General features: G+C 38.1%; 1 protein-coding gene across 1 annotated transcript in view; it reads left to right on the forward strand.

Moving 5' to 3' along the window:
• The window catches only part of man2a1 (mannosidase, alpha, class 2A, member 1), a 446,136-nt gene that overhangs the window by 149,977 nt on the left and 272,351 nt on the right, over positions 1-23,808 (forward strand). Inside the window, exon 5 of the mRNA XM_039757985.1 lies at positions 15,801-15,928. Coding sequence (XP_039613919.1) covers positions 15,801-15,928 — 128 coding nt within the window. The remainder of the gene's footprint in view (positions 1-15,800; positions 15,929-23,808) is intronic.

Consider the following 23,808-nt stretch of genomic DNA (forward strand, 5'->3'; position numbering starts at 1 on the left):
TGTGTACATTTTCTAAGTTGTGTATTTTTTTTTTAACAGTGCCACCCCACTAACTTTAGCACCTTTAGTAAATAGAGTTGTGAAAAATATTCTGTATTGTTTATCCTCTTAATTTTTCGTTTATAATTTTAGCAAAAATCTAACTTTTAATTGAAGTAAAACAATTGTAAGGAAAAAAGAATATTATCACCAAACAAAAGATTTTTTCCAACATGCTATATGTGCATCATAATTATTAGCTCTTCTAGAAAGCTGAAAGAGTAAAATCTGAATGAATTGTATTCCCATTCATTTTTTATGTTAAGTTCAACTGAGTGAGGTATTTTTTTAAATGAAAGTAATTTCTTCTAATATGTGCTATATATAACATTTGCTGCATGAAACAGTATTCTAAAGTTAAGCATTTTCTATAAATGTATCAAAATGCATAGCCACTCCTAGGGTTTTATAACATAATTGGAAAATTCAAGCCTGAAAATTTATATGAATACGTCCTCTTTTGAAGCAGCAAAAGAAAGCTTGCCTTCCATGTTTCCCACATGTTTATGACAACAAAAGAAAACTGGAAATAATCAGTTTATCTCATATTGCAGGTGCTGTGTTTCTCAAGATAAGTGTACGCTTTCTATGCATTTGTGTGATATCAGTAACCTTCCTGGGAGGAGTTCACACATAACTACAGATGTACATCAGCAAAATACTAAACATGTGGCTCGAGTAGTTTACTGTGATTTTTGGCTTTTGAGCGGAATTCATGACCTGACGGTCAAAGGTTGTTGCGGAAGATGATAAATGCTGAGCTAGCGTGCACAATTGGTTTTTTAAGATGGCTGAATCTCATAGTGTTTGTGTTTCTTGTTTGAACATGACATATATTAGCTATTTTGCAATGTGTGTATATTCTCAAGATGTAGATCAGTGCTCTGCAAATTTCTTGGCTTGAGAAGTGGATGCATTCTGTAAGTTTCTATTCTTTTGTTTTCCAGGTGACCGGTGCCCCATAAGGATTCATTATAAAATGCCAGAAGTGGCTATGTATTTTTAAAAATGTATAGAAAATGCTTAACTTAAGAATTTTTCATGGCAATTGCATATATGCCATGTTTCTGAAGAAATAATTTTTGCTTGAAAAATACTGAAGGTATCCTTTAAGTGGTCGATCATCAGGTGGTAGACCGGGCAGATTAGTTTAGTCACCCATCACAATAGGAAGCCTAGAGGAGAAGTCTTGTTATTTTGGCACTAAATATTAAATGAAGGAATACCATATCTGTGGCAAGGAGGTTAGGAGCATGCACTGTTAGGGCATTGCTACACCCATCACAAAACAAACCAACTCGTGGGACCCAAATGTAGTCATGCAACGGGTGATACCTCAGCACCACACAAGTTCAGATGGAATGGAACTAGTGTGTGGTTTTTTATGGTGGCCGGAGTGCCAATTCTGCCACCAACCCCCATGTTTTTCCCTGCGGGTTGGAGGGCCTACATGCACGGCTGGATGCAGATTAACGTCATACCCAGTTGCTCATGGGCCCAACGAAGTAGAGTCACTTTTGATGTTTACAGGATTCGAACTGGAAACCTTTTAATTATTTTACTTCAATTAAAGGTTAGATTTTTAATAAATTTTGATTGAAAGATCAAGAGGATAAACGTTAAAGGCATTTTTTACAGACCATTTTGCTTATTATTTCAATGACTGATTCTTCCCCTAAGTTATTGTGTTTTTCTATTGCTTTAGGTAATTTTATGGCTAGATAGGCCTGATTGTTAGTTAAAAACAAAGGAATGTTTTTATTAAATTTGTTTTTACTTGTTTCTTTCATTCATACTCTTTTAAAGGCAAGAAGCCAGTCTAAAAAGATATTATTTATTATTTTCAGTGTTTTGCTTTTAATTGGTGCAGGGGCCAGCACAGGAAATCGAGAAAACTTATAATAATTAAAAATTGTATGATAAGTAATTTTTCTGGTTATTTTTTGAGGGATCAGTTTCTTGCCATAAATAAAAAATGTTTAATGCTTTCTGAAATAGTGTGCACAAATAAAAGTAGGGTAATGTATTATGCCTCTTTCTGTAGCCTGTGGAGAATTTGATGTCTAAGCATTACCCTGGTTGTGTCTTAGGAGAAAGAGCTATGATTTACTGTCAATTGCTCTGCTGATGATACTATACGTAAGCTGAGACATGGTGGTCTCTAGTTGCTCATCTTATTCATTGTGGTTGCGTGCTGTGAATGCAGTTTTACAGTTTTTATTTTAGCCCACTATGCTCATTGTTTTAAAAATCTGAGCACTGAGCTACATCAGAAAAAATATCACAGTGTGCTGAACATTTTTGAGTTTCCACTGCATCCTTTGTGATATTTATTTATTTAAAAAAACAGGTGCTTTAGCATTCTTAAAGGCACATCTGATTTGTTACATATCGGTTGTCATTAATGTTTGTTGCTTGGCCTCAACTACTTAGCTATGCTTTTAATGTTTAAGGCAGAGCCCCTAGTTTAACTGATTTAATTCAGCTACAGTAGCCTTATCACTAAAATGTTGCACATTTACAGAGACTTGGAGGCTCCTCTGTTGCTTGTTCTTTGTTAATGATGTCTACAGTTATCCCTCAAGATTTCTTCCACTGAGAATATAATCTGGCATATACTGAATGACTGATGAGAAATTTCTCCTTTGTTCTTCTGCTGAAGACGGTTTCAGGGCATACATAATTATACAGCAATACCGACTTGTGTCAACACAACCTGTGCTGTCCTTTACAAATTTCAGAACAGAAACAGAACTTGACAATAACTTGAATAATGTCAAAATGTAAAATGTGGCTTGGTGCAGGAATGATAGGACGGGCAGCAGTGAAAAGTTGCAACACCACCTGGGTCGTCCCGTTTTATACAGAGAGTCTAACACAAAATTGTGCCTTAAGGTGGCAATGAAAATGGCCTCTTACAACAAAATAAGCTCTTTGGTTTCACTAGAAAATGGGATTTTCTCGGGAGCTCCATCTGGCGGTTCACATTCAGGAGAGAATGACGACTCCTTCCGGGCAGCTGGGGTTCTTTATGGTGCACCTGCCAGAAGGGACGGGGGCTAAGTGCCCATGCTTGGCATTTGCGCTGAGGTGTGTGGAGAGAAGGAAAGTTAGTGACACTGCCCACTTTTGCCTTGGCAGGTTATCACATACCTCACTTGAACCTGTGAAGAGGTCCTCTAACATGCCTCCCCCTCAGCTTGGACCTAGGGGGGCGAGCTGATCTGGCCAAGAGGTTGTTGCTTTGGCAGAGGTCGAAAGTGATGGAGTGGAAGGATCCCTGTCAGTGGAGCACTTTACGTTTGTATGGTTGCAGGCTCAGGAACCACCGCATGATCCTGGGATTCACAGTGCGATGGGAACAGAGCCACTGCAGGGTGGTGAGGTCTGAGATTCATAACTAGGTGTTCAACTCCGTTGAGGGCCTTGATCAGTACGGCACCAAGACCAGTGTCAGAGGTGTCAGTCTGGAGGAGGAAAGGAAAAGAAAAGTTAGGTCAAAGCCATACTGGAGCCAACGTAAGGGCTGTTTTTAGGTCATAAAATGTGGCTTCTGCCAAGGGGGTCCATGTCACCATGTTAGGTGTTTTCTTCTTTGTCAGTTGTGTGAGAGGTGTGGCCCTCTCTGAGTAGCAAGGAACAGTTATTGGTAGTAGCCCACTAGTCCGAGTAAGGCCTGTAAGGCTTTGTTTGTGGCCAGGGTCAGTCGTATATGGCAGCAGCCTTGGTGCGCTGAGGTCTGATGCATCCACTGCCCACCCCGTAGCCTAGTTATTCAGCTTGAAATAGTGTTTTTGGAGGTTATCCAGAGGCTGACATTGCGGCAGGTTCGGATGCAGTATGTGTTTAGCACAGGTGCTGGAATAGTTGACCAAGTCATCCAAATAGACTGCTCTATAGGTGTTACGAGGCCATAGCAGTCTGTCGACCAGAAGCTGGAAGATCACAGGGACACTGTTTAGCCTGATGGGTAAGGCACTATATTGCCAGTGACTGTTAGGGGTAATGAACCTGGTCTTTTCCTTCAGTGTGTCCGTCGGGGTTGGGGGTTTAGCCTTTCGCCTTTCATTATGTTGAGGATGGACACATACTGGGTATTACCCAGATACTCCAGGAGGTTGTCTATCCTGGGTATGGGGCAGGGGTTGAAATGAGAGGCTTTGTTGAGCCGTTGGAAGTTATTGCAAAAGCGCCAACTTCCGTCCAGCTTTGGGACTAACATGACTGGACTGAACCACCTTCTGTGACTAACCTCGAGTTCCAACATCTGACATATTTCCAACTCAACCTTGCCTTCTTTGCCTCAGGATGGTGGTACAGCCACCACCTCTGGCTCTGAGACAATCTTGTGGACAATGAGCTTGGTACATCCAGGCCTGGGGTCCTAATATCCCAGTGATGAAGGCAATGACAGCTCCCAATTCCTTCCTATACCAGGGGCTAAGGATATCCCTAAAGTTTAGTCATCTAGCATCCGTTAAGAGCTGCAGGCTGGGAGTGGCTGTTGTATCACTGGGATCACGATCAACCCATGGTTTCAGGAGGTTGATGTGATACACCTGCTCCCTCAGACGTTGGTTGGTCTGGAAGATCAGGTACTCCACAAGCCCTTTACACTCTTGGACTTTGTAGGGCCCCTGCCAGTGCGCCAGGAGTTTGGAATTGGATGTGGGGATCAGGAACATCAACCTGTTATCCAGACGGAGTGAGGCTTGTGCCTGCTGCACACCCTCGAGGAGCTCCTTCACCAGGGGACGGAGATGTATGAACTGTTCGTGCAGGCTACATACCAAAACATCGTGTGATGGACAGCCGGGTCCCATGCCCAGCCGGGACGCCCCAGCTGCATATGTTCTGGAGGAGCCACCATGGAAAGCTCAATGCCTCACCCGGGACGCTTGGTGGCAGCCTCCCTGGCCAATGTTAATTTCCCAGTCTCCCGCGTGGCTCTATGGGACATGGAATCCTCCACAGCCTGGTTGGGAGCAGGGGTGGCCGCTAGGGGGTGCTGCCGAGACACAAGAACCCGGCTGGACGAGTCATCAGCCCCACCCGGAGGTGCAATTGGGACCTTGTGGTCAAGCACCTGGAACACTTCTGGGTGGGCTATAAAACGGGCCAGCCTCCACCACTAAATGGCCAGAATCGGGAGAATGAGGTTGCCTAGGAGGAGTGGTGGTGCAAGGTGGAGAGTTGTTGCTTTTGTGTTTAAGTGCTTTTGGGACTGTGTTGGGCTTGTGGGACATGGGGAGGACGTGCCGCACGGCTGAAGAGAAAATAAAAGCCTGTGTGATTTGTACACGTGCCTCTGCGTCAGTCTGTGCCAGGTCGGGCGCTATATAGCGCCTTTATCACAATCGGTTGTACAGAGTGAAAGTTGGTACTGCACTTATATATGACTACAGACAAATTTTTCCTGAAGGTACTATAAAACATGAGAAAAATTTGAGTAAAATCTAAATTTGAAAATTGCACACAGTGTTGATGATCCTTCCATCCATTTTCTAAACTCGCTTATCAAGGGCAAAGTTACAGATCTGCTGGAGCCTGTTCTAGTAAGGAACAGGTTTGGGCAGGAACAATCCATAGACAGAGTGCAAGTCCATCTCAAAGTGAAAACATACACACACTAGCAATTTAGCATCATCGGTCCACCAGCACCACAATAATGCAGGAGAATTTTAGTCCATGATTACAGGGATTATACTTATTATTAAAAGCAAAAGCCAAACCTGGCACACAGAGGGAGACTTTGTCACTTTTATCCCATTACAGAATACATCTATCTGTGCTTTGAGAGTAAAATGATGTGACCAATCAGATGCGAGTTGCAATTGTTTAACTTGTGTCGCGCATTTGTAGGAAAAGATGAAATGATCGCAGGATTATATGTCCTGCCCAGTTGTTATAAGGGAACAAAGGCTTTCTGATCATTCTTTCATTGTAATTTGCATGCCTATACAAAAAACAATAATGAGGTAAGTTTCTAACAAAGCAGCCATTTGGCTTTTCTGCACTGGTGATGAGTGCATCACTAAAATGTATGTAGTGTTTCAGTGCCTCAAAGCACAATGCTTTTTAATATGACATGTACTGTGTTAACAAAAATGTATGTAGAGACATGCAGTTAACAATAAATACTGTATGGGCAAAACAGCATACTGTACTTGGTTGCTGAACACAAATTACAAATGCTAAAATCTATGTCATTTATTTGCTTTTTCATGGCAAACTAATGTTCAGGAGTATACAGTAACCCCTTAACATGGTGAACATAGTGAAAACACACTTCATATAAACTGCTCAAAAATATTAAAGGAAAACTTTGAAAACACATCAGATCTTAATGGGGAAAAAATCCTGCTGGATATCTATTTTGATATGGACTGGGTAATGTGTTAGGAACGAAAGGATGCTACATTGTTTGTTTGATAGAAATGAAAATTATCAACCTACAGAGGGCTGAATTCAAAGATACCCCAAAAATCAAAGTAAAAAAAATATGTCAGGCTAGTCCATTTTGCCAAAATTTCATTGTAGCAACTCCAAAACGTACACAGTAGTTTGTACGGCCCCCACGTGCTTGTATGCATGCCTGACAACGTTGGGGCACGCTCCTAATGAGATGACGGATGGTGTCCTTGGGGATCTCCTCCCAGATCTTAACCAGGGCATCACTGAGCTCCTGGAAAGTCTGAGGTGCAAGCTGGTGCCGTTGGAAAGACTGAAACATAATGTCCCAGGGGTGTCTTATTGGATTTAGATCAGGCGAGCGTAGAGGCCAGTCAATGGTATTAATTCCTTCATCCTCCAGGAACTGCCTGCATTCTCTCGCCACATGAGGCTGGGTATCGTCAAGCACAAGGAGGATCCCAGGACCCACTGCACCAGCATACGGTCTGACAGTGTGTCCAAGGATTTCATCCTGATACCTAATGGCAGTCAAGGTGCCATTGTTTTGCCTGTAGAGGTCTGTGCGTACCTGGATGGATATGCCTTCCAAGCCCACTGACTCACCACCAAAACCAGTCATGCGAACGATGTTACAGGCAGTATAACATTCTCCACGGCTTTTCTAGACCCTTTCACGCCTGTTACACATGCTCAGGGTGAACCTGCTCTCATCTGTGAAAAACACAGGGTGCCAGTGGTGGACCTACCAATTCATCGAGCCCTCAGGCCACCCTCATGAAGTCTGTTTCTGATTGTTTGGTCAGAGACATTCACACCAGTGGCCTGCTGGAGGTCATTTTGTAGGGCTCTGGCAGTGCTCATCCTGTTCCTCCTTGCTCAAAGGAGCAGATAGCGGTCCTGCTGATAGGTTAAGGACCTTCTACAGCCCTGTCCAGCTCTCCTAGAGTAACTCCCTGCCTCCTGAAATCTCCACCATGCCCTTGAGACTGTGCTGGGAGACACAGCAAACCTCCTGGCAATGGCACATATTGATGTGACATCCTGGAGAAGTTGGACTACCTGTGCACCCTCTGTAGGGTCCAGGTATCGCCTCATGTCACCAGTGACGCTGACTGTAGCCAAATGCAAAACTAGTGAAGAAACAGTCAGAAAAGATGAGAAGGGAGAAATGTCAGTGGCCTCCACCTGTTAAACCATTCCTGTTTTGGGGGTCATCTCATTGTTGCCCCTCTAGTGCACCTGTTGTTAATTTCATTAACACCAAAGCAGCTGAAACTGATTAACAACCCCCTCTGCTACTTAAATGACCAGATCAATAACCCAGAAGTTTCATTGATTTGATGCTATACTATGATTAAAAACTTTTCCTTTCATTTTTTTGTTTGGTATATTTGAATGGTATGTTGGCAAATGTAATGCAGTCTCTCAATTATGAATAATTAAGTACAGGTAACATCAGTCCTATTAACTTTTTAATTCTGTATTTGTACACAAGCATAAGCAATAACAAAGTCTGATTGCTCATGTAAGATACTTTGAAAACAGCACAACAAAGACTATTTGCAGAAGTTCTGAAATAATAAATTAATTTAAAACTGACAAGGTTAGTTTCATACAGGAAGTCTTAAATTTGGAAAAATGAAAAAAAAAATGTGAGAGAAAAAATCTTGAATGTACACATAGTAAGATTAATTAGATAATGCATGACAATGTCATTCTTTATAAATCCAAAGCTGACATACCCACAAGATTATAAAATCCCCCACTTTGCTATTAAAATGGGTGGTCTCCATGTCTATCACAAATTAAAACTGAAACCCTGCTTTGTATTTTTATATTTATGAACATCAGTTGTCTGCTCTGAAACCTAAACTGGTTCGTTTTCTTTGTCTTATTTTTTTATTGAATATACTGTATATTCAAATTTATTACTTGAATGCTTTCATGAATGCTAAAAGCAGAAATGAGATAGTAGCATGTTTAACAATAAAATTGTCTAACTTATCCTTTGATTATTACAACGCCTTAGTAAACATTGTGGGACAAATGGTTAAATGGTGCAAACACTAAATGCTCAGCATTCCCATGCTTTTCTTTTAAACCTACTATATCACTCAGTTTTTTTATGCGTGTTACTGGATGGGGCTATTGAAATTTTAAACTTTCTTAAATTTTGAACAATAGGATCTGATTTTTTTTATCATAGTTAAGCAATTGTTATGTAAACTAGTCTGTGCTTTGGAAGGCTATAGTTCTGGCAAATGTAGCACAGATTGGCAATATGAGATGCTTCAGTACACTTTAAATTGGAAAGAACAATTTAGAACACATACACATGGTGTAATATTCAGGTGTTCTCGGGTACTCAGCAAATTAAATTTAAAGCTGGCCATTTTACATTTTTTATAGTTCATCAAAAACTCAGTGATCACATGTTTGTTTATTGATTTTTTTGTAACTGTGTCATATTCAAAAGGACACAGTTAGTAGCATGAAGCCCATGCTTCTTAACAGTACTTCACAATATGTAGTTGGAAACATAACTCAAATAGGTTTGTAGTAGCTCAGCAACTTGCACAGACAACAAATTCTAAATCAAGTAATATAAATACGTCATTATTTGATGTCCTGTTTTCAGTTATTGGTTGCGAAGGGTCTCTGAGTAACTCTAGTTCATATTTCATAAACATAACATTTTTGAAAGAAGTACCAGATGGAGAGTCCAAATCTCAGTTGAAATCTCAAAGTAAAATGTTTGGCTGCCTTGGGCCATGATGGAAAGCAGGTCTGGAGTTCTGCAGATAGATTATAGCATCAGAAAAGTATTGGATTATTATAATGTGCACATGATGCAGAACAAAACTTGCTTTTAGTGTACCATTAAGTACATATTTGTTCACACTCTGCCTACAGAGTAACCTTAAATAATTAATTTCCCCTTACATTCTCTTTTAAATAGGTAAATGATTTTTTTTCTTTAATGGTTAATTTACCTACGTCACAAAAGAATGAAAAAGCATAAAAGCAGGAGTTGCTGTCAGACAAGTAAAAGAGAAAATTATACAAAATATACAAGTCTAAGTTACCACTTTCAACGTAGATTTGAAGTCACTCAGACTGTTTCTCTGTGTTGTGATACAGGTTTACAAATGCTTTTCAATTGAGGTTTTGAAATTTTAGTGTTTTCTTTTCTTTTTGTAAACTGCATGCTGTTCTTGAGATCTCTCAGGGAAAATTGAACTTTAATAACAAATGTCCTTAAAAATAAGTATGCCAAATGTGCACGTCTTGTAGTTGTGTTGTTTGACGATGTGGACAGACCAATGTTTTTGTTGGTAAAAGGTGCGAAGACACCTAATAAATTAAAAGTGTGTGGCAGAAAGGGTTCTGGTTTAAGAAAAATAAATGCACCCTTCTGTTTTTAAAGATATTCACCTAGCTGTTTGTTTATGTGGACAGATACAATTAAAGCTGTTCATGCAGAATTGCGTGGGATTTGCACTAAATGTGTCAATCCACACTTCCTTCTTCTGGTTACTGTTGCCTCACAACTCCACAATTTGCACAGGGGAATACTGGCCAGAAGCATTTGACATGAGGATAACCTATCCTGTCTGATTGATTCCCCTTTTGAAAAAATCAAACTAAGTTGTAATCCTACATTTTTGTTATTAGTGTATGGCTGTAGCAACATGCATTTGCAAAAGAAAACAAAGTTAGTAGTTATTTTCATGCTAAAAAGGAAAGAAAGTAAATGACAAACTTTCAACTGTATAGCTGGTACATCTGATGAAGGCTACACAACCAAAAGGTTACATATTTTACCTTTTTTTTTTATCAGCTTGGAAATATACCTGAAGTTACTTTTGTGATTATCCCTTCTTCAAGCAACAGCTTACGATTTCAAGTATGAGTTTGATCAATGATTAAAATGATTAAAAATATTGTGGAAAGAAAAGCAGTCCTAAAGATTTTGGTTCAGGTGTCATTTCCAAGTTAACAGAAAAATAAATCCAAATTTAGTGTTAGAAGCCTACTGAAGTATATTTTAATAGGAGGTTTTGCACTGATTAATACCTAAGCAGAAATTCAGGTCCACAAATACTTTCTTTTTATTAAAAAAAAAGAACTTTGATCTTATGTATGTGTGTGTGTGTGTATAAAATATATATATATATATATATATATATATATACACACACACACACACAGTGGAACCTCGGTTCACGACCATAATTCATTCCAGAACTTTGGTCATAAACCGAGTTGGTCGTGAACTGAAGCAGTTTCCCCCATAGGATTGTACGTAAATACAATTAATCCGTTCCAGACCATACGAACTATATGTAAATATATGAAAAGATTAAGCACAAATATAGTTAATTACACCATAGAATGCACAGTGAAATAGTAAACTAATGTAAAAACATTGAATAACAATGACACAAAACACCCAGGCTCCCTGCTCAGCTACACGAGCTGGCTCGCTTGTGCTCTCTCTCTCTCTGTAGCGCGCACCACACACACACACACACACATACACCACCCACCCCCTCCCTTCCCTATCAGCAGGCATGCTTGCTCTCTCTCTCTCTCTCTCTCTGCGCTTGCTTGCCACGCGCTCGCTCTCTCTCTGTAGCACACACACACACCACCCACCCTCTGTCAGCAGCATGTGCAGCAGTTTTTTTAAAATGAATTTTAAGCACAGCGGAAAAAAAGGAACATTAGAACAAATCTGAACTTTAAAAACCAACCACAAGCAACCAAAAAACACTGCAGGAGTTCATGCTAATAGCCTTAAAGCCAGATCGTTGTAAACACTTTTTTTAAAATGAGTTTTAAGCACAGTGGAAAAAAAGGAACATTTGAAAAAAGAGAAAAGTAACATTGCAACTAATCGTGCTATGAACAACTCCATCTGTAAACACTTTCATGAGTTTTAAGCACAGGGAAAAAGCGAACATTTGAAAAAAGAGAAAAGTAACATTGCAACAATTCACGCTACAAACTGAAAAATTAACTTTTGAAAAATCCGTAATACAAAAACCACCAAGAAAACTAATCTTGCATGAGTCGAGTTCTGCCATGAAGTGTTTTCCTTCAGGTGTTTTCTCTCTTGTGATTTCTTGGGTTTCTGGTGTTTTTAGCTGTTAAGCTGGTGGGAGCGAAAGCCTCAGGCAGCCATTCCAAAAACAAAGTCCTTGTGACCCAACCCTTCGTGTTTGCCCTCCACATTACTGGCAGTCTGGCTTTGTTTACATTGTGCTGCTTGAAAGCACGAGGGTTCTCAAATTGGTAAATGAGTAAACTGGTAAACAGTTTTTCCACCTCTTCCAGCACTTGAAGCCTCTGTCTGGTTAATGCTGTAACTCCTTTTGCAATATCAGCTGCTTTAATAGATTCTTTCTGTTTTAGAATAGTCGAAATCATAGATTTTGACTTCTTGTCCTCGGCGGCAAGATCAGCAACACGAACGCCACTCTCAAACTTTTCAATAATTTCATTCTTTACTTCGATTTCAATTTTCTTCAAAACTTTCTTCTCACCACTCTTCACTTGCTTAGAAGCCATAGTTAACTGCAAAATCACACGAAATACTGTAGAGCACAAAGAGAGCGCAGGTAAAGCACGCACGTCTGACTGAGAACAATGAACAGGGAGCAGCTCTGCTTAAATGAACCAGCCAGGCAGGCACGCAGCTCTCTCTCTCTCTCTCTCTCTCAGCTGTACCCCCCCTCCCCCTCAGCAGAAGGCAGGCATGTACGTGCATGCGAACCATCCCCCAAAACCACCCCCCCCCCACCCCCAGCAGCAAGCAGGCAGGTAAACACGTGCAGCAATCCCCCCCTTCCCCTCCCCAGCAGGCAGGCAGGCAGGCACGTCTGACCGAGAACAATGCAACACGTGCGAAAATCATCGGCGTTCACAAACCGAAAGGGAAACTGGCTTGTTCGTATAACAGAGTGGGTGGTTATTAACCGAGGCAAAAGTTTGGCTAACTTTTTGGTCGTGAACCAAGTTGTACGTGAGCCGAGACGTTCGTCAACCGAGGTTCCACTATATATATATATATATATATATATATATATATATATATATATATATATATATATATATATATATATGTATATATATAAAAATATATACATTCAGTATATACATACATATATATATGTATAATTCTACTGTCTACCAAAAAATCCTGAAGGAGAATGTCCGGCCATCTGTTCGTCAACTCAAGCTGAAGCGATCTTGGGTGCTGCAACAGGACAATGACCCAAAACACACCAGCAAATCCACCTCTGAATGGCTGAAGAAAAACAAAATGAAGACTTTGGAGTGGCCTAGTCAAAGTCCTGACCTGAATCCAATTGAGATGCTATGGCATGACCTTAAAAAGGCAGTTCATGCTAGAAAACCCTCAAATAAAGCTGAATTACAACAATTCTGCAAAGATGAGTGGGCCAAAATTCCTCCAGAGCGCTGTAAAAGACTCATTGCAAGTTATCGCAAAAGCTTGACTGCAGTTATTGCTGCTAAGGGTGGCCCAACCAGTTATTAGGTTCAGGGGGCAATTACTTTTTCACACAGGGCCATGTAGGTTTGGATTTTTTTTTCTCCCAAAATTTTAAAAACCATCATTTAAAAACAGCATTTTGTGTTTACTTGTGTTATATTTGACTAATGGTTAAACGTGTTTGATGATCAGAAACATTTTGTGTGACAAACATGCAAAAGAATAAGAAATCAGGAAGGGGGCAAATAGTTTTTCACACCACTGTATGTATATATATATAGAGAGAGAGTGAGCGAGCCTGCTCGTGTAGCTGAGCAGGGAGCCTGGGTGTTTTTTGTCAGTGTTATTGAATGTTTTTACATTAGTTTACTATTACACTGTGCATTCTCTGGTGTAATTAACTATATTTGTGCTTAATCTTTACATATATTTACATACAGTTCGTACGGTCTGGAACGGATTAATTGTATTTTCATACAATCCTATGGGGGAAATTGGTTCGGTTCACGACCAACTCGGTTTACGACCAGAGTTTTGGAACAAATTATGGTCGTGAACCGTGGTTCCACTATATGTAAGACTGATAGCTGGGTGCTGATTGACGCAGTAAGGGGGAGGCGAGACTCGTGGGAGGAGGGGTTGGAGAGGGCACTAGACAGTTGTGTTTGGGATTACGCAGTTGGCGATTGTTAAAGTAGAACTTTTGTGACACTTTATTACTTAAGTCACCACAGTATCAAAAAAAAGATAGCACAGATCGCATTGACGCAAACAAAAGGAAATTAGTTTAAGCCAGAGAATTTCATACATGGGGTTTAACTCACATTCATTTATTGGTTACTTTGCAAAATATATATTAACTGCTGATATGGATCGTTTTGTCTGTGCTGAAATTCCAAACAGAGAAACCTATCCTAAATTATGGTAGAAAGTCATTAAAAAAGTCTCACAGACCTCTTTTAAAAGATTCAGCATATTGGGACAGGAAAGATTTCAAATATTGGATTTACAGAAGTTCTGAAATAAAAGTGAAACTAATGAAGTAGCAACAATTCAAAGAAAAAAAAATCTTACAAGTGTGTATCCTGGAAAACCAAACATGGTGGTTGGTGAGCGAAGCGATCAGGGGGCTATGCCCCCTAGAAATGTATGTGTGTATGTATATATATATATATATATATATATATATATATATATATATATATATATATATATATATATATATATATATACACACACACACACTGTATATATAGATACTCGTATATGAATCAAGAAGAAAAAAATCTGTACTTACTTCCAGAATTGTCCATGCACACCCTAAGAAGGAAACTAAATCCTCATGGGATTGACAATTTGAATTGAAGACTCACCGCTCCCACCATTTATTGATCAAGAGTTTTTATTTCAAAAAGTCATTCCTATGAGCCTTTATTTTCTTGTTCATGATATGTTTTGATTATTCCAGAAGTAACTATATAGCAGTGTTTTGTCAGAAAAAGCATGTGTTTTGCATGTTTTGAGCATAAGATTTTTTTCCCTGAATGTTTTTTACATTGTTTGTTGTTGCACAGCATCGGTCACCAGTATTATAGTATACACTTTTTTTTTTTCATCTTCATTTTGCATTAAAACATGATTTAAAATTATTGTCTTGGCCATCACTATAAAATACATTGGGGAAGTACCATATTAAAAAAATCTAATTTTTGGGTCTCATAAACTAGACACTGCTGCAAGTAGTATTAGCTAGGCGCACTGAACTGAAAACATACTCAAGCATATTACCTTATCCACTTTTCCTTTTTATAAGATGGCTTGTTTGTTTTGTATATGTGCCCTTGATTAGTACTGTAGTTGGTCATGCATTCTTTGTAGGAAGAAAACCTTATTATTCCTGAAAAAAAAAAACCTCTTATTATAAATAAAATGTAAAAAGTGAAACATTGTAAGCATAGTCCTTCTTTTGAAAGTGATGTATTGTTGAGTTTCATCTTTTTTCCGAATGTGAATAAAATTAACTTTGCCTCATCTTGTTTAACAAACAATAAATTCTCCTCTGCAATTGATTTTCTGTGACCTTTGGAGAAACGTTTTAGTCATTCATGATTGGCCCCGTATGCAGAGGCTGCTTTGCATAAGTATCTTGGGTCTGCGCTTGCAGGACTAGACCAGCATACCAGTGACTATGCAAATGCTTTTGCTGACATTTTAATATTTGTTCTTCTTTCATTCTCTTTGGATGAACTGAATTCTGTTTTTTTTTTTTGGTTTTTTTTTTAGGAGTAATTCTTTTATGATTCTTTGAATCAGTTGTGATAATTTTATACAGTTTTGTGTTTCTGTAGTCCTGTGCTGTCTTGTTCATTATCTGTATATTTAACCTCAGGCTGATTAGCAATAATTTCTTTCTAACGCCCGAGTTTCCGCACAAGTTCATCTACTGTGTTATTTCCAGCTTCCCAGTAGAATCTTAAGCAGTCGAGGCTGAAAACACATTAATTAAGTAAAAGTCTCACAGCAAAAGCCAACCAGTTGCTCTGTGCGTTTTTTTGTTTTTTTTTGAGTAGAATGTGTCTCTTGCCAAATGGGAGCAAATTAGAAATTTGACATTATTAAAGCAGCAACTGTCAAAATAAGTGAAAATGTTCAGATTAGTATCAAAAATAGAATGTGATATGGTAACTAAGTAGTTAATTGAGGAAAATTGTAATTATGATTACTTTGCAATGATGCTACTCATTGTGATGGGGAGCTGGGCGTTGAAGAAACACCTTGTAATCCTTTGTTGTGTTGTAATGTTGTGTAAATCTCTTTTGTCTTGTAGGTTAATTGAACGTGGCCAGTTGGAAATTGCGACGGGTGGCTGGGTCATGACTGATGAAGCATCTGCACATTATTTTGGAATGATTGACCAGCTGCTAGAAGGACACCAATGGCTGGAGAAAAATCTTGGTAATTGGAAACACTATTTCAGATTTTTTTTTTCTGTTTAGTTAGTGGAATAAACAGGATAAAGCATAATTAAACAATGCAGACAAGACTGGTTTCATGCATAATAATTAATGATTTTACAGCTGTCATTTTCTGCATGTAATTTGAACTTCACTATTGCCAAAACTTTATTTTCTCACAGCTGCATATTCAGTTCAATATTTTTATGCCTATTAAACACCCCAAAGCATCTGCTGACATTTCTAACACCCCACTGGTTACTGTTTTTTTTAGTAACCTAAACCTAAAGAGATATACACTATGTGTGTATATATATATATATTTATATATATATATATATATATATTTATATATATATATATATTTATATTTATATATTTATATTTATATATATATATATATATATATATATATATATATATATATATATATTTATATTTATATATATATATATATATATATATATATATATATATGGGCATATTTTTTTTTTATAATTATGTGCTCTTTTTCACTGCTGCTTTCCTTTCCATAGCCGACAGAAACACCACTCACATAATTATGTAATGAATGTATGTGACTGGCGCTTCTCTTACTTCATTATACAGCAACATGCAAGAGTAAAATACATATTATCTAGACGTGAATGTCAGCATTGTGGCACAGTTGTTAGTTTTCTTCCTACATAGATGTTCTGCTTTTGAATCTTATGACTGGTTATGGTTTGTGTTTTTATTTTTATTTTTTTGTTATTGCTGACTGTAATAGTGTAGTTTTTTGAGTTAGTAAAACCTGTGATGCACTGAAATCATGTTCACTGTAGGTTTCTGTTTTCTTCCTGATTTTTAATGGAATAGTGCTGGCACAATGCAAAAGAGATTTTACTTTTGTTACTATGCAGTAACGCAATTTTGAGAGAATTTCAGAAATTTTTCTTGACCCAAAAATAAATAAATAAATAAACACTGTCCAAATTCAAAAGACCGTCCCTAGTGATCTGTTGAGCTGCCTTCACCACATGATGCAGATCCTTTTGCTTTCTAATGTAACAGATTCAAACAGTGGGTGAGAGTACTGTTCATGGTGCTGTGGTACAAATTCTGTAGGAGTTGCTGAGGGAGTTGAGTCTGTTTCAGTTTCCAAAGGAAGTAGCCTTTAGTCTAATCCAGACATAGTCAGGTAATGTAATCATTAGCAAGGGACTTTTGTAATTTTTAAACCCTGTTTGGAAGGGATTAGTTTCTCTTCAGGAGGTGGGATGACATCAGTTCTAGAAATGGTCTGGTACGCACCAGCACTCTATAACAGATTTTCTCTGTTCTTGCATTATGAGTACTGGTAGATAACGTAGGTGTAATGGTGCATACTGTCAGTTTGTACCATATTAGCAAACCTTATTTATAACAACAACATGTGCATTCGCATCTCTAACAGGGATCGCAAATTTACAAGTCCATGCTTCACTATAAAGATTGTACTAAATGAAGCATATTCAGTAATAGGATTGCATCTTTTTTTAAAGCTTCAGTTAACTGATTACTTATTATTTGTCACCCTGTACTACATGCAAGTATAAAAATGTGTGCTGTTGATAGTGCTGACTGGCACACTTTTATTCTACTCTCAAGAGTGGTGTCCCAATGAATGAATGAAATTTACTAATTCACTTGTTTTGTAGAAATGACAAAATCTGGGTATATTACAACTCCCACTTCTCTGAATTTGACAAAAGTCTAGCACAAAGACATAGAAATATAAGTACCCTGTATATGCCAAATGATGGTTCAGAAACTGCCCTACTTGCTCTCTTATATAAAACCTCAAGAGCTACTTAGTGTTATGATTAGGCAGGCATGTCAGCAGACAACGTTAATAATCAAAAACACATACCAGTATCATAAAAAAGAAAGACTTTGTGCAGTATTCAAGAAGGCTGCACCATAGAAGTGGTTGCTGAATTACGTAGTGGGTCTTTGGGATAACAACAACATTTATTTATATAGCACATTTTCATACAAACAGTAGCTCAAAGTGCTTTACATATTAAAGAATAGAAAAATGAAAGACACAATTATAAAACAAAATAAATCAACATTAACATCGAATAAGAGTAAGGTTCAATGGCCAGGGGGGACAGAAAAAACAAAAAAACTCCAGACGGCTGGAGAAAAAATAAAAAATAATGTTCATGATGTTCATGTATAATCTTTGTTAGTGATTCATTTAAGTCTGGTCATCAAGTGCAATCTGAGATGATTACTGTCTGTTTTCATCCAGTCTGCAATGTTGGATTTTACAGCTTTGTAAGTTTAATGGCTTTTGTAAAAATGTTAGGAAGTCAGAGTAGACAGGGCAGCCATCATGTTAAGAGGGTATTAGTTTTTGATGTGTGTCAGTACTTTATGCTCTTAAGACCATTGAGGAGCTAGTTGCATCATATTTTAAAATAGATAAAATTAAATCAGTCAAATAATCACTTCTGAAGAGAACCCGGTTGAATTTAACAATAGGATGAGCTGGAGTTTCAAAAACTTCAAACTTTTTCCATATTTCTATTTCTGTGCTTGCTAAAATCAGTTCATGTCTCCTCATGTTTTAGTTAGGCATTCACACCTGCTGATGCTCAGTGTGTCGGGGGAGACAGTGTTTTTTGCATCTTAATTTAGTTTCATTCCCCATGGATCATCTTTTATTCCTCAGATGCAAGTGTGGTTTGGTTCATATTATTGTTCTTCCCAGTTGATTTTCTTAATCTCCAAGGTGTGTGTTATGGTAACACTATATTTTAATGGGTTCATTTGACAAGTTAATGACAGTTATTTGTCATAAATTGATATTAAAACGAGTAAAATAAGGAGTCTAATAATAAATTAACATGATCCAAATAGTTGATTGTACTTCTTTGAATTTAAGTTTATTTTAAGTTACTATCACACAGGATTCTTCTCCTAGTTTAATATAGTTACACTATACATCCTGTTGGGTGGGCTTTGCACACCAAATTTCTCTATGGGTTCAGATGATTACTGAGCTCTGGCATACACATACATTGTCCATGAAAACAATTATTGTGGACAGTATGACTGGGTGACCAGAGTATGCTAGAAGGAATGTTTGGGCACCAGTTGCATAACCCTGTTTAATCAACACAAACAATAAAACGAGAATAGTGCTCTCGGCAAGTAAACATCATCAGCTCTTAGCAGTCTAATTACTTCAAATAAAGGTTCCTTCAGTGGGAGCTCTATTCTCGTTGAGGGTCAGACCCAAAAGAACCTGTCTTCTGGGGCCTGCAATGTATATGGTGTTCAAGGCAGTAGAGGCAGAGTCATTGTTATGTGCTGTGGGCACGGGAAAGCATCCTTCTTGGGTACTTTCATAGACCTATTGAGGAAAGAGTAGATATAGTTTGTGCCAGGCCTACTCTCGTGCCAAAGTGGCATTGCTTATCTTATAAGAACCAGGATGGTGGTCCAGAGGTGCTCATGTGTTACAACATGGAAGTTGTCTTTTTCTCCGGCAGTCATTGTGTATGTAGTGCAAGGCATGTGGCTTGAGGGAACACTCCTGAGAGATTTTCAGGTGCAATTGAGAATGCTGGGACATGCAACATGAGAGGATCAATAACATGATGTCTTGCATTATTTAAGTATCAGTGCCTGGGGATCAGCAGTGTGCTTGAAATGAAAATTAAATGATCTGTTATAAGAAAGCAAAAAATGCTTTAGGCTGGTGGAATTTTTGTGGTATTGCATAGGAACGATGCTTGTCACAACTTTGTCTAATTATACTTGCTCATTCTCAATATACAAGTTTGGTTTTAAATATATGTTTCTGCCTACATTTTAACAAAAATGGTTTGTAGCTTTATGGTTATTTGGTATATATGGTTATAAGGTCATGGATTTAACTTTCTGTTTTCTGGCATGTTTCTCTGGTCTGGTGAGTGCTGGTGTAAGCTTTACAGTTTGAGAGACACAAATGCCATGTATACTTTAAGAGTGATTGTATTCTGTCTTTCAAATGAGAAATTGTACATTACAATAATCTGTGTTTTTAAGTAAATGAAATGATAACAAAAGTGTGGTGGGGGGAAAAAGAGAGAGGGTGATTAAGGGCATGATATAACTTTATAAAAGTTCAGAAATTAAACTCGCCCGGCCTGCATCTCAGTATGCCAGCATTTGCTTGAAATGCAATTGTCTGAGGAGACCAACCAATATATGGAGCTATGTTCTCCTTTGTAGCACACACCAATGCTTGCTGAAGATGTGTTCAGAAAAAAACCCACACGATTTACCAAGTATTTTTGATGTAATTTCTACATTTGTAAAGTAATCTTTGCATCTCTCCAACTTTATCTGTCTGGAAAGCGAAATGCAAAATTACCCATAGCTTGTGTTTCTGTGAATTTCTCATAGATTTTTATTTCCCTTTACAAGTAAGCTTTTTATTTTGACTCCTGATCTAAAGTCATCAAGTCAAACATTTGTACTTTGAAATATGTATTTTACAAGTTTTGTCTGTTTAGAATTGAATTAATTTTTGTTCCAGTTCATCTACTTTTTCATGTATTTGTTTTATCCAGAGTTACTTTGTAATCTAAACTAGTACTGGTACATTTGAATCCCTAAAAGGGTTTTCTCAAGATTAAATATTAACTGGGGAGAATTAAATCACCAAACATGGTGTACAGTTCAGTACCTTCTCCCCAGTAACATTTTTTGTTATTTATATTTTTTCTTTCTAATCCAAAACAATTTTACCATCTAAGTATTGTTGTTTTTTGTTTCAGCAGTCAGAGATTCAATGGCTCTCTCATATTCAAAGTGTGTCACTCTGTCAACTTATTAATAATTATTAATAAATTAGCAAAATTTGCACAGTAAGTACAAAAATGGTAGCTTCCTGCTGGGATTAAAAGATGTCACAAGGAGAATGTATACAGAAATTTGAGTTTGCACTTGTTTCTGTATATCCGTACGACACCTCAAGGTGTCTGTTACATTTATTATTGGAGATTTCCTTGCACGATTTTGATGATATTGAAATGCAGCTTATTGTACAAATCATCATAGACATGCATGGTAGAAGAGAAGCTGTAGTTCATTTAAGAGCCCTAGTAGCAAGAGGTTTGCAAAATTGAATCATAGTTTGCATCTTCTTTATAAAGTATGAGAATTCATTTGATAAGATTTAACTCAATGAGGCTGTAGAAGGCTTTGTAGGTTGGAAAGATGGGAGGCTCATTACAAATTAATGTATGGGGAAGGCTGTCAAAATAAGTAGAGTAGGAGATCTATCAGAACCACATTAGACAGGGAAAGTGGTGAGGGAAAGATATGTCTAATCACTTCTCCTCCTCCTTAATATGTACAATATATAGAAGAGCTGGTGTGAGAAGCAACACAGAATGTTTAGGTGGGAGTGAGAGTTGGATAAACATTTCAACAATATTGTGATTAGCTGATGACCAGGCTCTTCTGCCAAGTATCAAGTCATATTTGTAAATAGTCATATACAAAAGTGCCTAGCCATCATCGAAATGCTATATTGCATGGAAATTAGCATCAAGAAAATAGAGGTGGTGATACTCATTAAGTAAAATGAGGAATGCTAAGTTTGAAATAAAGGTTTATGGAGACAACATTGAAAAGATTAACTGTACCTGATGTTTTACAAGCCTAAGCAGAAACTATAACAAATTTGACTAACGCCCTGGACGGACAAGATTAGTTTTACATCAGGAGGTGGGGCAGGTCAGTGTATGAGGAGGGCCAGTATGCACCGTTACTCTTTGTTGGCATTTCCCTGCTCACCATAGTTAATGGATGCATACTAGTGCATACCAACATTTTGGACCATATTAGCAACCCTCATTTGTAACAATAATATGCCCACTCACAGCTTCAATGAAGATACAGTACTCCCCATTGTATATATCAGTATGCCTTCAGACCTGGACTGGGGTATCCCCCATCCACCACCCCCAAATATACTGTTATTAAGCACACACAAGAAAATGGGCACTGGCAGTACACTTTTTCCTACTTCTGCCTCTGGGTAAAGTAATTATTACGTAACAATCTCTATAATTTTATAAAAATAGTAGTTTATATAGTGCTTTCCTTGCTACTCAAAGCACTTTAGTGAGTGGGGAACCACTTCAGCCACCACCAATGTATAACACCCACCTGAATGATGCGATGGCAGCCATTATTGTGCCAGTGCACACATTAGGCCTTAGATGGTGAAGTGGTGATAGCCAATTAGAGACATGGGATGATTAAGTGGCCATAATGATTATACCAGGTAATGTAATTTAGCCAGAAGGATAAACACTTCTCTTTTTGAAAGAAGCACAGGGATCTTTAATGACCACAGAGAGACTAAAATTTCATAGGTCCCCCGGTAGTTTTTGCTTTGTCACTTTTTTTTTTCCTGTTAATATTCCTGCTTTACTGTTTTATACAGTTACTCAGTCTATACAACCAACATTTTATACAAGAAACAACCAGCAAGTATAGTCAACCCACACCAGAAAGCATGAGTGACAGTGAGTCAGTGCAGTCTCTCTACCTCCATGTACTGGCAGAAAGACAGTGTGCAGCTAATGGAGTGTTTGGTTATGGGTTGGACATTTAATACTGTACTTCACCAACAAAGCTCATTTCATAAATGAGAGCAGATTATTTAGTCCATGAAGCTTGTTTCGTTGGTTAATGCTTGTAGCTGTGTTGTCCCAAAGTTGTCTTTAAATAACCTTTAGGAAGGGTTTTGCTTCAACTTCACAACTCAATAGTTTGTGTCATACTTCCACAGCTCTGTGCAAATAAGTGTTTTCTGTCTTCATCATAAGGGTACTTCTCCTTATTTTGTGAATGACATATTCAAGAACCATGAAGAAATTAACTCAAATATTGAATACCAGGTATTAAGTGAATAACGTGATGAAGCTTTTTGCATGAAGATTACCGTGTCTCCTCATGCCTGTGCATGCTGTTTCCATTTGTTCTCCTATGTCCTGCTGATGTACATATTATGTTACCTGCATCTGGTTTGAGTGACTAATCAATTCCTGCAACAGCATGTCATCAAAGGGTCCCTGTAGTGGCAACTCTACGCAGCCAAGGTGGGGCTGACAAAGTTCAGCAGACTAAAGAAGCTCTCTGTTTAGCTTACGCTGCAAGGAGACAGCTTCTTAGCCAGACATTGTGGGTTTGTATCTGGCCACTGATAGTTCAGTACAGCACACATCTTCAAACTGAGATTCTTCATTGTGCAAATTCATAGCAGTTAAACTTATCATTGAGGATGGGATTTACGCTGTAGACATGTGGAGTGTAGTGGCAATGTTGCACAGAAAAGGTAATGGCTGACAGAGAGAGTTCTGCTGACATCATCAGGGAGGCTTCCGCTTGCAATGTTCAGAAATGGTCTCTGTGTGACTAATTATAGGAGCTCATTATTTAGCTTTCAGTATACTTAAATGAGATTGCTTCTGATCCAGATGTTGGGGGCTCTTGGCTGGGCACCGGCAGTTCACCACAATGCAGATCTTTGTACCAAGATCCTTCGAGATGCAAGTCTATAGCAATTCAGTCCACAGCCCTTGTTGTTCTTGTAAACAACCATTTTTTACATGAAAATGTTATCCCGCTCCCATTTCTAATTGGTTAAATATATATTTAATATGTATGTGTAATATGTATATATCCTTCAACAATTGTATTAGTATATCCAAATACAGTACAGCATTTTTCAGAATGCTAATCCTCTATTTGTTGTTACAGAAATGTACACTCTATTTCTGTTCGACTGACTTGACATCATACACCAAATTTTTATATTAAAATAGTGATTTCTTGCAAATATGTTAA

The sequence above is a fragment of the Polypterus senegalus genome, chromosome 7 (genome assembly GCF_016835505.1).
Source record: "Polypterus senegalus isolate Bchr_013 chromosome 7, ASM1683550v1, whole genome shotgun sequence".
Classification (NCBI taxonomy): Eukaryota; Metazoa; Chordata; class Cladistia; order Polypteriformes; family Polypteridae; genus Polypterus; species Polypterus senegalus.